An 18,489-nucleotide genomic window follows, 5' to 3' on the forward strand; every position below is an offset into this window, starting at 1 on the left:
TGTAGGCTTGTGGCCAAATATGGTACTGCAATACAGTAATAAAAATACTGTAGAGCGGTGTATCCCCTACCCCCTGACTCGAGGTTGCCAGATAAGCTGCAGGATTCAGCAGAAACGTAGGCTGCTTCAATGAGCATCCAATGGCAAGTGACGAACAGACGTACACAATGGCTGCGTCCGAAATCGCATACTTAACGAGTACTTAATTTCAAAAAGTACTTACTTAACGAGCGCTAAAAGAGTTCGTACTCTACAGCCAAATCTCGTTGAGTATGAATGCTGTCCGCCATGTTTACGTTATCATGTGACGTATATATGACGTTATAACAAGCGCAACAACTTCAAATATATGACTGACTGCTACAGGTTTAATATTTACTATCTAAATATTTTGATGTTGATGCAATTTGCTCCTTTTGTGGTCTTGTTGAATACACAGATGCCCTTTTATTGTTATTGCAGTTTAACTAATATATTTTGTGTTGTTTTTATGTTTTAACTTCAATATGTTTTATTTAAATGACCCACAGTTTTATCCTTAAAGATTAAACCCTTCATAGCATCAATAACTCCACAAGCCTACCTCTTACGGTTTTCCTCAGCGTTTGCAGTATTTGTAATATCTGCACAAATAAGATGTTGATCAGCTGCTTGAAGATCTCGCCTCTGGAGAAGAATGTTGATTTTACACTTGAAAAATGTAAGTATTACTACTTAAAAATTAAGATTATCACAGGAAGCATATCTAGCCCACCCCAACATTTATCAACAATAATAATGATAAATGGTGACTAATAATTATATTTTTTGTAAAACAAATTGTAATTCTTTTTTTTTTTCATATTTATGCATGACTTCACACTAGACATATGCAGCCAAGATGAATACATCTAAATATTCAGTCAAGTAATGAATGAATGCATGTGTTAATGAAACAATTAGGCTATATTTTATTTAATGACAACAACAGGAGACATGAATAAACAAGTAAAATAATAAATAAAAGTAACCGTCACAATAAATAAAATACAAATCAACAACACATGAAACAAAACTTTATTCAGACATTGTTCTGTTTTTGAATGTTTACAGACGGTGAACCCACATTCGTCCATCACGTCCCTCACTGCTGCAGTCAGACTGAATCTGATCATGATGAGAGAGGGACATCGAGACCTTGTCTGAGTGCACAGAGAGGATGAGGAAGACCATGATGAAGACCCTGAACCACACAACCCTGAACAAGAGCAGGAGAACATGTGCGGGACGATCTGACTGCTGCTGTGTCTGCTCCAAACATCTGTGTCTGCTACCTGGAAAACATTTACACAGAGTAAAATGCTTTGTCATGTTGTCAGCATTCTATTTAATGCTGAATTTAATTTTATATGTTTACAATTGCATGTTAATTTGAAATAGCTTCATTATTTCTGTAGTGTTGTGAACTTGACTGGTCAGCAGAAGGTTGCTGGATCAATCTCCACAGTCGTGTGTCTTTACTCCAGGTGACTCCAGAGGGATTGAGATCCTGTAATAAGAGCACTGTAACTCACTTCAGATAAAAGTGTCTGAAAAACAAATACATGTAAATGTGAACTTTGTGAATGCTTTTTTGTGTCTTGGGCAGAAAAATGCTCAATAAAGCTGCTTATTTCTTAAAGCTTTTTTTCTTCAGTGTTCTACTATAATATTAATGCATGCATATATTTAATACAATTTCTATTTGGGGTTTTAAAGGGTCAGTTTATCTAAACATAAATTCAGTCATTAATGACTTGCCTTCATTCTGTTCTATCCTTTGTCCAACACAAAAGGTGATTTTGGTCAGGTTTCTCCTGCTGGTTTGTGTTCATACAGTATCAGTCGATGGAGTCTGACTTTCAGGTTCTTCATGACATTATTTGATGATGCTTTAGAAGCTTCTAAAACTTTTTAATAAAACAAAGGTTTTATTGACTGATGTTGTATGAACAGAAACCAGCAGAACAAACTTGACCAAAATCACATCCTCAGTGTCTTGTGGTCTTTCTCTAGATGCTCTCACTGGCTCTGGGGTCACTGAAGATGAAGAGACCACAGCAACATCTGGTCCTGATGAGAAAACAAGAGGAGATGCAGTGATGGGGCATTTCATCCATGGCACTCCATCTTCTCCATCCTCAGTGCACACAGCAGTCTGCAGACACTTCAGATCCTGCAAAGATGCACAAACACAAAACAAAAGCAGTCATTTTAACAGCACAGTGTCATTTCATTTCTGTATTAGAAGTAACAGAATGATCTTACATTATATTTTGGTTTCAGGTTTTTTCCACAGATGCTGCTGTCACCTGCTCAACCACAAAAGATCTGCATCAAATGTACAGCAATCAAGAATCAGAAAAGTGCTGTAATAACTCTGTTTAAAATAAACTACAACTTGGAATTTAAAAAATATGTTTTATTGATGACTGTAGTGTACTCACCGAGAGTCTTTGATTGCATCATTCCTTCATCAGTGTCTATGCAGCAGATAAACACACGTGTGTCTCATCTGTCCCTGTAACATCCAGACAAGAGTCAGTATCCTCTGTGATTTATCTGTGATATACTGCATTTACATGTTGAGCTAGATGCTGATGTGTTCACTTACTTTTTACCCAACACAAGAGCTCCACAATTTATCAACAATACTTATGGTCAAATTAAATAGATAACTTCTGTGTACTTAATGTAGATTTATTTACATTACTTACATTCATCTAAAGCAATGTAGACAGTGGATTCTACATAATAACACACACATCTCTCACTCAGATGTACGTTCATGTGATTTGCTCTTTTGCAATGCTCTTAGAACATTTCTCTGTCTCATATTAAACCGACATTTAATCGTCTTTAAGATGTATATGGTTCATGCAAATCCACTTTGGAGACGTACATGTGCTTACTGGAGATCCGCTGTTCGCTTTACATAATAAAACATGTTTTGTTGTTGTTGTATTTTTTTTTTTACAAATACAGTTATGTTACTGGCTAGCGTCTTTACACCTTAACAAATCAACAGTTTACTCTACAGTATAGCTCAACAAATACGATTTTATCACATGGGAACCGTGTTTTGTTTTATTATACTCACCTTTGTAAACACCCACGTCACTACTCTCCTTCACGTTCGATGGCGATTTATCCGTTCCGCGTGGCATCCTGGGATTGAAAAGTATCCATCGATTAACCCTTCAGAATCTTGGCTGAAGCAGTAGGACATCCGGGGATTTCTCACCTATTGTTTTATGGTTAAAGGTTTCGAACGTACTTCTTTCTTCACATACTCTTTTTCCCCTACTATATAGTAGGTGAGTAGGCATATTAGAACGCAAATTAAGTATAAAAGGATTCAAACATACTAATTTGTTCCATACTGCTTTTTCCAGTATGGAACAAATTTAGAGTAACTAAATTACATTAGCAATGGTCATACAGGTCAACTTGCAGCATGTGTAACTTAGTCCACGATATACGTGAAGAACAAATGACGAATCATTTTTACTGAGGTAACATTAGGCTACTGTCTCAATTACGTTTCAAATTGCCATAATGGGCGTGCTAATGTTGTTTTCCTCAGCGTCTCAGCATAATGACAGAGAAACGGGCTCCTATAATGCATTGCTAATGAGCAAACGTCCATGTGACCTAATGTTATGTTACTTTGCACAAACATGCATAACTTTGTTCGACGGACATGAATATATGAAATATCCATTGACATAAAATACAAGTTAGCCAAGCATAGATTAATCTTACCTGTCCAGGAGAAAATTAGTGTTCAAATTCTTCTCCGTTTTCAGCCGTCTCCATCTTTTAAAAGCATCTCCAATAGAAATTCTGGTTTTATTTCGGACTTTGTCATGACGAATTTCAGAATTATAACGAGGTCTTTTTGATTTAGTAACATTAGACATTTTTATCCGACTGGAGTTAGGGTAGGTTACAGCAAAGCTGGCAACACGGATCCCGAAACACTACTGACTTTATGATTGGTAGATAAGTGGAGGGAGGCGCGTCAGGCCAAAACACAAAATGACAACATCAACATCAGTTGAGGGCTGCAAGACCACTTTTTAAATGACAGTATCCTGGCCGGACCACTGTTGTCAGTGATATAAGTATTTGAAATGAACATGATTTCTTAATGTCTAGTGACACATCAGGGCCATTTTATGATTAATTGAAATAGATTTTTTACATACAGCTCCTTTAAAGTAGTAAACTGTAATTAATAATTAAAATTAAAAAATTCATGTAATTTACTTTTCCCAATGTATATGTCTTCATACAAAGTAATGTGAACATAAATGAAAGACAAGCAGCACTGAGTTCGATATCTAGGCCATCCATGTAAGAACAATCTAAAGAAATGATTATAAAGTGTAATCATAGTGCATTTGCATAGCGACTGATACTTGTATTGTGTTTTACAGCTGCCAGTAACATTCTGTTACGCAGGTTCATTTTGTTGACTGTTGCTATATAAACGAATAATCCTTAGTCTGTAGACGTGAACAACACCGAGTTGAATGTCATTTATTGCCATCTTGGAATTACAGTAATTACGACATGGTGTGAATGCAGCAAAATAGCCTACAAATGGAAGACAATGAGTGCAATGCTGAAAATGGGCTAAACTACATAAGGTTTATACCATGGAAATTAAGTGTCATAAACTGAATCATACCTGTTGCAAAATTACTCAACTTCTCTTATAAAAGACTTCTTAGCTCTAAAAATGTATCAATGCAATACAAATGTTAGAATGTATGCTATCTGTTTACAAAATGATAAACTTCCCCACAAATTTCTGACAAAAGTAGATGTTACACTGTTGTTACACTTCTCTTGTTAACCTTGGAGGTTTAGCTGCTTTGGACTCACAGTCAAACATGCCATTAGAGAAGCTGTAATGAGACGTCACTGTGCTTTGCTTCAGTATTTTAAAGAATTTTTTAATTGTTGTTATCCATGAAGGTCAATGGGATCAAAGACAACATCTGACCCCATTTGTGTATAACTGTGTGTGTTCCACATTAGAAATTCCTTCTTTACATTATGTAAGTTATGACAGAGTATTCATTTTTGGTTTAACTGTCCCTTTAAAGCAACAAATATCAATATTTTTATTTTAATTTTTTATTTTTGGAAGGATGTAAACAGGATCCACTATTGACTCCACTGAGGGAGACACTTCCCTTCCAATTTATTTTGATTACTTGTGTTTTTCAGTGTGTTTTCCCAATCCTGAACCTTCCGAAATGAAAAATGTGAAGACATATTTTGGATCAGTATGCATAAAATACAACTGTCAGCTGTCAAAAAGTGCCGTAACAGGACAGGCCATTTGGGACAGGAAACAATTTCAACAGCGTGGAATTTAGCACTACCAGCAAATGCCCAATCAGACAGAGAAAATATCTGGCAATGCCTGCCGCTCTAGTGGACACGGGGGAAAAAACAGCTTAATGGCACATCACAGTCATGGAGAAAATCATCCTGTCTTCCCAATCAAATGAAAATGAATGCCTTGCGAGCTATAAAATCTGAATGATGTTCTTCTGTCCAAAATATTTTTTTAGACATTATTGCAAGTGTATCAGCTACAGGTTGTGACAAAGCAATGTTCATAGTCTCTTTATACCACTGATCAGAGTACTGATGTACACTAGCTTTCAAATATAGAATATTTCTTTTCCAGGAGAACTTTGGGTTAAGCAGATGCCATGAAGGAAAATCTATTTTCGTCGGAGAGCATTGGCTGTTCTTGTAACACATGCATGACAATAAGCCAGTGTTGAGAGACTAGAGAATAACTTAATATAGTGATGCAATGTGATTAGCTCAGCTGTTTTCAATTTATAACAACATTATATTAAAATATAATTTTATAATTTTAAGAAGTATTTTTAATAATATAATATAATATTCAAATAAACAGTATTTTTTATGTCAGGGAGACAAACTCGTGAAGATACAGGCTTGGATCCAGGCTATTGGCAAACGTTTAAGCTTTGTTCAGCTTATTTAGATATCACAGCTCTCTAATGACGCACTCAAGTTCCATTTAATCATGAGATCTATGTGCTGGTTTGGTAAACAAGCATTGCTTCAGTGTAGAATAACAGAAGATGCAAGTTAAGGCGATCTTAATAACCTTACCCTAAAATGCTCTCTCTCAAGTCTAATTTATTTTAGTAAATCAGTTTATTTAGACATCTCATTTCATTGTACCGTAAAAAAAAAAAAAAAAAAGACAGAAAAGAATTTCTAAGATTCATTATGCAGAAGTGTTACCAGAAGTCCTTACAAGACATTCAAGTACAGTCAATACATATTTTTAGTTTAATACTGCTGTTGTTTTCAGGTCAATATAAGGCGTGCATTATTATTTTTATTATTATTAATAATAATAAAATGCTGTGGAAGATAAAAATAGCTCTGCTTTTAAACAGTTGCTGGGTTCCATCGAGCTGTTTTCAAGGTCAGGTGATCAAAGAACCAACATAGTTTCAAGACAATTATTCAACTAACTGTTATGGCAACTAATTGATTTCAAAAATATGTAGTTTAGCACATCATTCTATTTCAGAGATGCTCGACTGCAATAAATATATATAAAAAAAACTTTTTTTTTTTTTTGTGAGATTTAATGTTCATTTGCATGAGATTTGTTTTACACATCTGGTACATAGAGTAAATTTTTCCAACACACATAATCCCCATGTAAAAAAAGACAAAAAAGTCATAATGCTTCACATATGGAAAAATAACTAGCAGTGACACATACGATGATTGAGTTCATGTGTTCACGATGACTAGGGCAATGATTTTCCTTTACATACATGAAGATATAATGTATACATCGTATGTGTTAGAAAATATTAACAACAACCTACAGCTCACATGTAAAAAACAAATTCGGCAGGACTGCAAACATAGAAACAAAGTAAAATAATATTGCAATTTCAGAACAAAAGAAAAAGAATTTACAATTTCAAATTATCTGAGGCAGTATGACAACAAAGAAAAATCAACTAGTTGCAAATGATGCATTTTTCAGTGAATAATAATAATAATAATAATAATACATGTGGCAGCAATAACATGGAGGACAGGTATTTCTTTCCAGCAATGTGACCAGGAACAACAGATGATTCTAATGCTACACTAGTACACACATTAAAATCAATGCCAGACATAAAGGTGTGCACAGTAGGTAGCTTCACATATTGTAACCTATCCCATAAACCACTGCAAACAATACATTTTTAAAACCAATTCTGAACAACTCTAAGGGTTTCTCTTTAATCACTTGTAACTTTTACATTGACCACAAACATTGAGCACATTTTTTTTTCTTCTTTTCCAGCATGAACATTTGACATGGCTAAACAACATGAGTGTCATTCTTGTCAGATTATCTCATTCTTTAAAGAGGTCTGGTTGAGGTTGTAAAGAGGGCAGCAGTGATTTGCATTGGCTCTTCATAATGGTTCAGGACTAAATATGTCGCTGAATATGTTCTAGATGGTAAGCGCATATTTAGGATCATTCTCTAAAAAAATACATCAACATATGCTTTTCTTTCAAAAATAGCTTAATGAGGAAGAAAGTTGTGGATTGTCCCTGAAAAGGTTTTGTGTAGGCCAACCAGTGAAACAAAATGGAACATTAATAGTAGGTTTAACAAAAAGAGATGATGAAAATAAAACTGTATGGAAACGCATGCATTTTCAAGGACAACCTACATTTATGAATAGAGCAGCAACGGAAATAAAACATGTTATCTTTTCAAATAAATAAATTGATACATGAGAGTTATGCTTATCTGGATCGCTTTAAACGTGAATGATTTTTCTGATGAAAAGTATCTGTTTATCTCTCTGAATCTTTGATTATTCCAAATGTAAACATTTGTGTGGAAGAAAATATGGTATGCTCTATTTCTTTGGTAACTACAAGAAAAATGAGATGAAAGTGTTTATGCCATCTAAAATGAAGCGTTTCACTTGTGGCATTGTATCGGATGATATCTTATGAGAGGAAGTGAAATAGAGCCCTTATTTTAATTTTTTTTTATTTTTTTTCTCATGTAGAGCAGAGGAAACATTCACTTTTTAGATTATAATGACTTAATATTTCATTGATATTTGGTACTAATTGGATATCTTTGAGAAAAAATGGGCACTGCCAATTTACCCATGTAATGCTGTTTTAGCGGAATCACTGTAGGGGTGTTGTGCCATGTCGTAATTTTGACAAAATGTCAATAGATAAATAAAATGCTACATTTTAACAGTCACTCAACTCAAGCATGTACAACAAGAAGCAAGCAAATATAATCTGAAGAATAAAAGAGCAACATACAAATGTGTAACAAACGATAAAACAAAACTCACTGAAAGAAAAAAGAAAAAGAAAAAAGGTGACACAATGACAAAGAAACAGTTCTGTCATTACGTACTCGACCTCATGCAATTGCAAATCTTTATGAGGTTATGTTTTAACAGGTACACCAAAAAGAAAACTCTTAAACTTAAATTAAGCAGTTATTTTCCATACACCCCAAAATCGGACTTCAAAGCAATGCTACAGAAGAACCATTTTTGGTTCCCAAAGAACTTTTCAGTGAACATTACTTAAAAGATCCACTTTTACTTAGTATGAAGAACATTTAAAAAATCACTAAAAAAAGCTTCTGTGGAATGGAAGGGTTCTATAGATATAACAACTGATGGCAATATATATATATATATATATATATATATATATATATATATATATATATATATATATATATATATATATATATATATATATATATATATATATATATATATATATATATTTTTTTTTTTTTTTTTTTGTGTCCTTTTTGGAATAATTACCTTGAAACATTTCTTGGAAAAGAGTTGCGAGAAGGTTATTAAAAAATAATCTTCTATGCTCTTGGAAGAAAAAAATAATAATCTGCATACGCTTTGAAATCACATGAGAGTGTATAAATAATGACCGAACTTTCCCTTTTGGGTGACAATTTCTTGAAACACTGTCAATGGTCAGACACTTGGCAGAATTAAATAAAGGAGGGGAAGATCTAAGAGAGGTTTAGGCAGAGCGAAGGCTGATACCCTGTGTTCAGGAGAAGTGAGGTGTGCTGTTGTGAGGGGAGGGAGGGAAGGGGTAGAGTTGTGGTGCGGTGTTTCTATATTTACAGCACAAGACTAGGGGTTCTAACCACAGCCTCATTGTGAAACATGCAGTGCACAACACACACGGTTTCAAGTCCACAAACTACTGACACTTTTATTCATTGTTCCGAGAGACTGCCCGCATCCTTATGTGGCCAGCACAGGACAACAGTAATGAAGAAGGAAGTGTTGTTCTCTCCAGATGTGACACGTAATGGCTATGCTGTATGGGGATGGCCATGGGTTTAGACTGACTGCTCTTTGGGGTAATTAAATGGGGGTCGGGGGGTGGGATGTGCCGCGTTTGGCTGGAAGGTGAACATGGGGGCATTAGAAGGGTGCTGGGTGTAAGGGTTCTGGGGCAGGAAGGTAACAGGGGGATAAGCAGAAGGAGGTGGAGGTTCAATAAATTGTTCCTGATTGCCCGGAAGATGGCAGCTCACATAGTCAGCTGGGTTCGGTAGCTCTTTGTTCCCAGAGTTCTGTGGAAACAAGAAAATTAGAGCAACCAGTGGAAGACACAATGATAAATGACACTGTAAAGGCCTTTCATATTTTTATAGAATATATTATATATATAAATATCATTTGGACCTTCAATAAAACTTCTCAGATCATATATATATATATATATAATCTGAGAAGTTTTATTGAAGGTCCAAATGTTATGTTTTATAAAAGTTAATAAAAGACATTGTCAGAATAATCCAAATAAACAGAGCGGTCTAATAGAGCGGCAATCTTCCGCTCTCTCTCGTGAAACCTACATGGAAGTGACTAAAACTGCAATTCATCGACTTTCCGATAGAGGCTGGCACCAAAAGGGATTCAGTCTTATATACTCTTCATGTTAAAATGCCCAACTTTACAGCAAAAAAAAAAACCTGTTTACAGCCTGGTACCAAAAGTGATTTTTGGTCTAAATAGCTAATTTTGCCCTTCATGACAACTGTGAGGGGGTTAATTTTTCTATACAGATTAAAATTATAATAATATATTAAATATATTAAATATATTTAATATACTAAAACTTATATTAAGCTTTACATTTCTTAATAATTAGGGTGTGGCCACTTGGGTGACAGGTGGATTGCCACTGCTGTCACTGCCGTCGATATAGGTGGGCGTGGTTTCAGCAAACATTATCCGGGAGTGAAAAATGGTGACGTGCTGCCACAATGGCGACAGTCTGCTCCACCCACTTTGAGCTTCAAAAACGCTCTTCAGGAGACTACAGTTGATGTCACAGACACTACATCTATGCTTTTATACAGTATATGGGTTTAATCCAAGTCTTCTAAAGAGACACTATTGCTTTATATATTTTGTATTTGAACAGATTTAATTGAGGCTTTTATACATATAAAAGCATTGCTCAACGCACATTTTATATAGCACATCAAATATACATAAAAATTATTTTGCAAAGCAAGTGCAGTTGAGCTTTGTTTACCATATTTGATGTGCTCTATACTGTATGTGTTCATCATGTGAATTACTTTTACAATGACTTTGTGAATGACTTTTGGTGTTAGCATTTTGAAATGGAACAGGCATTCAGTGCTGGAACAGAAATCTCTCAGGTTCTATTAAAACATATTCACAGGTTTTATTATAACATCTTCATTGTGTTTCAAAGATGAATGGAAGTCTTATGGTGTTGGAAAGACATAAAGGTGTGTAACTTATGCAAGTCATTTGATTTGTTATATGATTATTTCATGTCTTATGACTGTGTGAGTGTAAAGTCAAAAGCAAAATACTACTGAGTCTCAGAAAAAAATACACAACAACGTATAAAATTATATGAATATACCCGGAGGATACACATCAAAATATTAGCTATATTTCCCACCAATATACTGCTTAATAAGTTTTACTCTATACAGTATGAAGTTCATTAGCTTGCAGTTCCCGTGCCTAAAGCCACTAATGCTACAGTAAGTCCAGTGTAGAATGGAAACACACAATAGTCTCACACAAACAGCTTGTTCATATGTACAGTTAAACTGGAAATAAAACACATTTTTTTAGCTTGACAATCAGTGAGGCAGGTGGTCCATTCTAATACAACTTGACAGATCCTGGAAAACAATCTTATGTGTTGACCATGGCTATTGTAATCTTAGCTTTCTACAATAAGTACTTGGTAATTGCTTGTTAAAGCCAGGAGTTACAGAGATGACAAACATTTTTAAAAATAAATAAAATAATGGATTGGAATACAAAATAATGTAAAGTGAAATGAAAAATACAGTATGGAAAAAGAGAATGAGACAGACAGAAACAGAAAGAAAGGCCATATTTACACCTGGTATCACAAAATGTTCTGGACCCCGTTTATACCTGTATTTAGTGCAAGCCAATTGTGATTTGACAAATGTTAACATCTGGTGTAAATTGGGTCAGATAGAATGAGTACAATAAAAGTGGAATGGAAAGGTGACTTACGCAGAGTCCCCAAGCATCTTTACGTCTACGACAATGATGATTCCCATTCTGTGAGCAGTATATTAACGGAAGGAGCAACAATTTCAAAATAAAAAGCTGAACAATGTACCTCAGGGCTCACCACTGGGCCATCTTTTTTTTTTCAGAGCTGACAGTGAAAGACACAAGCTGGACACAAAAGGTTCAGATGACAGGTGGAACCAGAGTTCAGAGCGGAAATGGACAGATGGATGTGTGAAGGAATCTGCTCACACATTCATCAGATGTCACAGACATCTTTGTGTGCAAATAAAGACATCTATCAGATGAAACAGGACTGTGTCATAGCTTTTTTATGTGTGTAAGATTGAGTAACATGGAAAGCATATGATCTATGCACAAAGAGCTTGGAAACTAGGTGAAGTAAATGACACTTTTAATCACTATGATATTTACTCAAGATGTTCTTGATTAAATAAAACATAACTAAATATGGCTTAGTTTTCAGAAGAACAGAAAGCCATCATTACAGCTACTTCAGTTAGTTACACAAGGATTTCAAGTGATCTGGTGCATAAAGTTACAGACAGTTAAAAATCTTTGTTTTCTCAGCAATGACAATTATATTCACTGACTTCAGTTCTGCAAAGAACAACAACAGCTACTTTACCTCAGAGTCCCCAATTATCATTTGTTTGATAATACATAAGATGCACCCAACAGGGGAGAGCTGAACTTAAAATAATAATTAAATCAATAATCTACAGAGTGTTATTGCTTATTGACTCTCATGTTGTTCCAAAGCCTTATGGCTTTTTTGCTTGCATGGAACATAAAATATATTTAATGTTGAGGACAAGGAAGATCTGTGATCACCATTTACTTTCATTTTAAGGAAAAGAGCAGCTTGGACATTGTTTTTTTTTTTTTTTTTTTTGTATTCCATGCACAAAAAGGCTGTTCCCCCTGGCATATTAACCCTGTAGCTATTAAACAAAAATATTTGATTATGAACTTCTGTCTTGCTCATTAAATCTGTAGGTAAACAAAACAAAACATGATTGGAGGAAAAATAGGAGAGGCTAAATATATGCAATGAACTTCAACACTTTTTTTTATCTTTATTATTTTAGTGTTTTCATTTAACTGCTTATCAAGGAAACATACGTAGAACGTATGACTAGTGCTACATGTTTAAACAACAGTTTGTTCATTTTGATAAGTGAGGTTTGCCTACTAATTGTAACATAAATTGTAATGTATATCATGCAAGGCACAGAAGACCCCTGAAATATTTATTAAAACAACAATTATTAATAAAACTGGTACAAACAAAGTTAGAAGTGTAACTCATTAATTATCAATAATTTAGGGAAAAGGTATATATATATATATATATATATATATATATATATATATATATATATATATATATATATATATATATATATATATATATAATGGAATTCATTTAGGGAGAATGGATTCTATAGCCCCTCTGGTTTAAAAAAAAAAAAAAACCTTTTTTAAAACCTTTAAATAATAAAAAATGAGGGTGCGGAGGAATAAAAATGATGTTTATACCCATTTACAGTGTTGAGATAAGAACTAAGGGGTTCATTTGCTGCCTCTGGGAAATTAAACAGAGAAAAAAAAAAAAGCTTTAATGTTAGCTGAACTAATAAGCTACCAAACACAGTGTAACTAAACCTCGATTTGAAGTGTTTGTTTGAACTCTGGTATTGCTAAACATATGCACAGGCACAAAAACAGCTGCTTCCTTTGGAGGAAAAAAACTGTGTTTTCTTAACAAGCATAAGTAATAAAATGTCTACATATGGAGGAGTTGAACCATTTTGACAACATCTTCCTCACAGACAGTGTGAGATTCAGAGAGCCACTTCACTCCTGCATAAAATGCAGCACTAATCTAAATGAAAATCACTGGCCGAATAAGAAGTCCTTTGCTTTATTTCTTTTTTCCAATACCTTCAACAGTGAGGTAGGCGAGTAGGGTTCTCTCTGATAGTCCACCTTGAGGAATTTGACCTAAATAGGCTTCTTTTATCTCTTTTGACAATGTAATGATTCCCTCATCACAGCTTTGCCACGTTCCAGAGCTTTGGAATTGGCCAAAGCAATTATTTCACTATCTTTAGACAAGGACGTTGACCTTGTGGCCTCTCTAGTGGCTCTACATAAAGCCAGTTACAATGCTGATTGAAAATGCTTTCTAATAATATGTACTGATTGAAATGGACCTTCTTTTCTTTTTTTCTTTTTACCCCATTTAAAAAAGGTGGAATCCAGAGTTTATCTGTCAGTCGTTCTGAGTGCTCCTTTGACAATGTAAAACATGCCTCTATTTTTCCTTTAACTGGTCTGAAAAGAGGACTATGCTCTGACTATGCATGGTTGTATTGAATCCACACTGTACAGCCAATTAGAAAACATGTTGAAGCCATAGATTAATGTTGTATATCCTTTGGATTACTCCGTGAATATATATTAGGAAAAGCCTTTTATGAAAACCAGGAGCTTATAAGGGGTTTTCTCAAAGACTTCAGGCCATGGAAAGTGACTAAATGGGGACTGGGTTTAGTTCTTTTTTATGTTTTGAGAGTGTTAGCAGAAGCAGCTTTGCACGTGTCTCTCCTCACCTTTAGGGGACATTTACACATTAAGGGACATTTACACATGATTTTGTAACTAATTATTATTTTTTTCTTTTCTTGTTAATGCTGTTTATTTATGCAAAAATGTCATGCGTGACTACTGGTTTGGCAAGCAAAATAGATTTTTTTTATTTTTTTAATGAAAAACAAATAAAATAAAAATTCATGAACGGATCATTTTAACAACATTTTTGTCTGTACTTCTAAACTTTTCCAGAATTGCATAGGAACAACCATGCATTCTTAACATGCATCACATCATCACCACTTGCTCTTCCTCTGGCTCCCCACTATTAGAAATGTTAACATGACAGATGGTCGACTGATTTTAAATATCAAAAAGGTATGTTTTGACAATAAGAGATCTAGTAAACAAGAGTATAACAAGTATGATTAAATACAATTATCATAAAAAATATACAAATAATTACTTAATCCTAAATATGATCAGAAATAATAGTGTCTTAACAATGACCACCAGAGACAAGATATATTTCTGGATATTTGCAAAAATGTATCCTCAAATATTTTATTTTTAAAGTGAACATGACGAAAATATGTTGAAATATGTTGATAATTGATTACACTGCTCTCAACTCTCTTGCGACTTATTGGCAAATCGTCTGAGAAAAACTGTTTCGGTATATGATAATAGGAGCTAAAGAAAAATTGAATCCACATGGATCGTCATAGTTATTCACCATGAAAACATGATTTTCTCATTAACTATGGTGTGTGTTACAAGCATTTCAGATCTTGTAGAATTTCCACTGCATAGTATGACACACACAGTTCCAAAGCCATGAATTACATAACAGGAATGTGTGGATCATCATCTCCACACATTCCAAAAGAAACTTCATCACTTTTTCACCATCTTCCACCATTTTCCACCATCTCACTGAACCACAGTATAACACCTTAGCAATTAAGTTAGTGTTATCATTAGCCATCTCTCATCTCAGAACATCTGTTCTTCGGCTCAATAGCAAGGACACATCCCCACCCTGGATTACCCACTGGATCCTCGCTATACATACACCAATATTCACGTCTCTCTCCGCTGGCAGGTTAATTACTGGTTACCTCACTCACAGAGCCGCCCACCCTGCTGGAAAGGTCACTGCGATGCATGTTGAAACAGACAAAACCAACACTCAGACAAGTACACTCTCACAGGGAAGAGAAAATTAAGTTTACAGACAGTATGCTGGTATATGCTGAAGTAAATTTAAATCAATTTTGAAAATGAAATTATACTAAAGTTCAAAAGACCAAGAAGTTAAGGAAGAATAATGGCTAAATAAAGATGAGAAGGAACTAATTTATCATCATAATACATATGAAGTCAATTCAATAATAGGGAAGTATACAACTCTCTCACTGCTATTTGTTGTGCAACATTTTTGTTATTTTCATTTAATTGTGAATGACAAGTTCGACAATTGTTCATTCAGTTTGCACTTAAGTGTATTCTTTTAAAATATTTTATTTCCATCTTTTTAAGGTATGCAAGGTATGTTGAAATGTACAGCAAATGTTCTCTTACTTCAGCAGTATTTTTAAAAAGCATCTTTCTGATAAGGTTGTGAAATTTGTTAGGACTTGTCTTTCATTTTAATTGGTCTATAACAAACAAATCACACTTTTTTTTTCTTTGTTTCTCATGCTTTTTTTTCTCTTTTGTTCTTCAGTGAACTCTTTCACACACACAAAGGAAAGACGTAAGTGAGTGAGCTCGTAAAGCTCAATGCACAATACTCGGAATCTGCTGCAAGATCTCCTGCAAGAAGTCTGCCATCTGAGACTTCAAATCATCACAGCTCAGACGGGATTAGAGATAAAAACATGTTTGGTCTCTAATGACAGATATTGGAATGTCAGTCATTAATCATTATGGTAATGTGGGTCAAATGGCTAAAGCCATTCTTGAGGAATAAGCTGAAGAGGTAATTGTCATTTTTAAAGGCCACATTTGAGCTTGAATGACATTACAAATGCTACTGAATCTCATTAATGTTAATCAGTACTAATGGAAAATAAAAACACTTTTGAAATTGCAATTCAAAGCGAATTTAATTGTATCGTTTAAGCAATTAGAAAAAATGCACCTCAGCAGACAAAGTAAAAGAGGAACTCCATGACTTCTTAATGCATTCTAAGAATTAAATTTATATTAAAAGCACTTTCACTATGAACAATGCTGATGGTACTGTTTATAGCACATGCAGTCTGTGTTGTTGCAGCACTTAATTCACTAAAGGAATTATGCAAATCCAGTGCAAACATCCCTCCAAAAATAAGGGCTAAAAGCAATTTGCACATCACAGTTTGGAGACCAATATTTTAGAGAATAAAGGAGACTACTGTGATCTGACGCTGTTCTCAATCATTCAGTCATCATTTGATAAATTACTACCTCCATTATTAATATACAAAGTACACACACATTTAGTCGTCTAAACAAAATGTCATTAAGCACACACTTTCCCCAACACAGGTAAAATCAGCTTTATGAGTTTTGTGATCAGGTGCATGGCATAATAAACCTAATTTCACAAAGACAGCATGTTTCTGCTGAATAAAGGGAAAGATTGAGTTGCACGTATTACTCAATGCTATTTCAGATTATTTAGTGCCAAAAATAAATAAATAAATAAAATATTGTACAATCGATTTATTTATTTTCAAATTGCCTTGCTTTATTATTAATATTTAAAGAGAAAAAAAAAGCATTTAAAAATATCAAATAGCTTTGAATTCTATTTTTTGACTATTTTATTCTCAAGGATTTTTTTTTCTTCTACGGAAAGAAATTATTATTTTGACATTTTGAATGTCTGAAATTGACATTTGTTTACAGTGCAATATTAAACTATAAATAGAAAGAAAATAACATGCTTTGGTCTGAAATGCTTTTTAGCTTTTAGAAAAACACACTTTGGCAGGATCATAATTTATTGATGGCATTTGAAAAACTGTATGTCATAAAATGATTTACTGTATAAATGTATAGCTAATAATAGTTTTATACTTTTTGTTTTGATGATCCACAGCGTGTCACTTCTCTCTATGTGGAAAAACTTTGTGGCAGCTAACAATGATTTAGCAATTCCATTTGTTGATTTTGCGCTCAAACTTTACATTCTCAAGAAAGGCTGCCAAGTCTTTAGTTGAGTTATTTTGCTCTTGTTTTACGATGTTCCTGCTCAGCAGTGTTTGCAGCGGTGGCCCTCTGAGAACTCTACGCTGTGATATTAATTGCTTGTTTTAACAGTAAGGCTGCCTCATTCAGACTTTACCCCTGAGAACTGCATTTTTCTTTCTTTCTTTTTTCTTCCTCTCGGCTGCTATTATCTAAAAGAAGAAGAGATGAGTTTCAGAACCGATGGGAAATCTCTTGCATGCTGGGACTGTTAAAGTCGGCACAAGTTGGACCCTCATGTGTGTTTACCTTATACAGTGGAGATAGCATTAAAGGAACTTTCTGAAACCTACTGAGTGAGCAAAATGGCTAAATGTTAAAGAATAAAACTACATACACTACCATTCCAATATCTGGGGTCAGTAATTTTTTTTCATGTTTTTAAAGGAATCTTCTGCTTGTTCAAAAATATAGTAAAAAAAAGAAAAAAAAAAAAAAAGCCAATACTGTGAAATTATTAAAGACCTATTTAATATTTTTTAAGATACAAAGCTTTTTTCAGTACTTTTTGTTAAACTGAAAGTTTTAATTGTTTTAAATTGAATATTTTGTATATACACAGTGCCCTCCACTATTATTGGCACCCTTGGTAAATATGAGCAAAGGCAGCTGTGAAAATAAATCTGCATTGTTTATCCTTTTGGTCTTTCATTAAAAAAAATAAAAAATATATATAAATAAATAAATAAATAAATAAATGAATAAATGAATAAATGAATAAATGAATAAATGAATAAATAAATAAATAAATAAATAAAATTCTAAACTGTCAATGAAGTAAAACAACTGACAGTGTGGGTCGGGGAAATCTCATTGTGTTCATGTTGGCCACAATTACTGTCACCCAAATATTGCAACATCCTTTGCTCAAGATAACAGCTCTGAGTTTTCTCCTTTAATGCCTGAAGAGTCTGGAAAACACCTGATAAGAGATCACAAACCATTCCTTCATACAGAA

At 34.1% G+C, this 18,489-nt stretch overlaps 1 protein-coding gene and 1 long non-coding RNA gene across 4 annotated transcripts in view; both read right to left on the reverse strand.

Moving 5' to 3' along the window:
* Positions 1 to 2,062: 2,062 nt before the first annotated feature.
* LOC132101864 (uncharacterized) lies at positions 2,063 to 3,161 on the reverse strand. The gene is made up of 3 exons (XR_009423223.1): positions 2,466 to 3,161; positions 2,287 to 2,349; positions 2,063 to 2,194 (listed from the first exon to the last, which is right to left on the reverse strand). It is a non-coding gene; the product is annotated as an uncharacterized LOC132101864 (long non-coding RNA).
* Positions 3,162 to 8,875: 5,714 nt separating this feature from the next.
* nectin1b (nectin cell adhesion molecule 1b) overlaps positions 8,876 to 18,489 on the reverse strand; it is a 234,898-nt gene continuing 225,284 nt past the window's right edge. For 2 of the 3 annotated variants that reach the window (XM_059506091.1, XM_059506090.1), the window contains one exon: positions 9,499 to 9,703. Coding sequence is in view for 1 of the 3 variants with exons in the window: in XM_059506088.1 (XP_059362071.1) it covers positions 9,467 to 9,703 (237 nt within the window). In the remaining 2 variants the exon portion in view is untranslated. Of the gene's footprint in view, positions 9,704 to 18,489 lie in introns of all 3 variants that reach the window. The other variant, XM_059506088.1, reaches the window with a different exon arrangement.

The sequence above is a fragment of the Carassius carassius genome, chromosome 23 (assembly GCF_963082965.1).
Source record: "Carassius carassius chromosome 23, fCarCar2.1, whole genome shotgun sequence".
NCBI classification, from domain to species: Eukaryota; Metazoa; Chordata; class Actinopteri; order Cypriniformes; family Cyprinidae; genus Carassius; species Carassius carassius.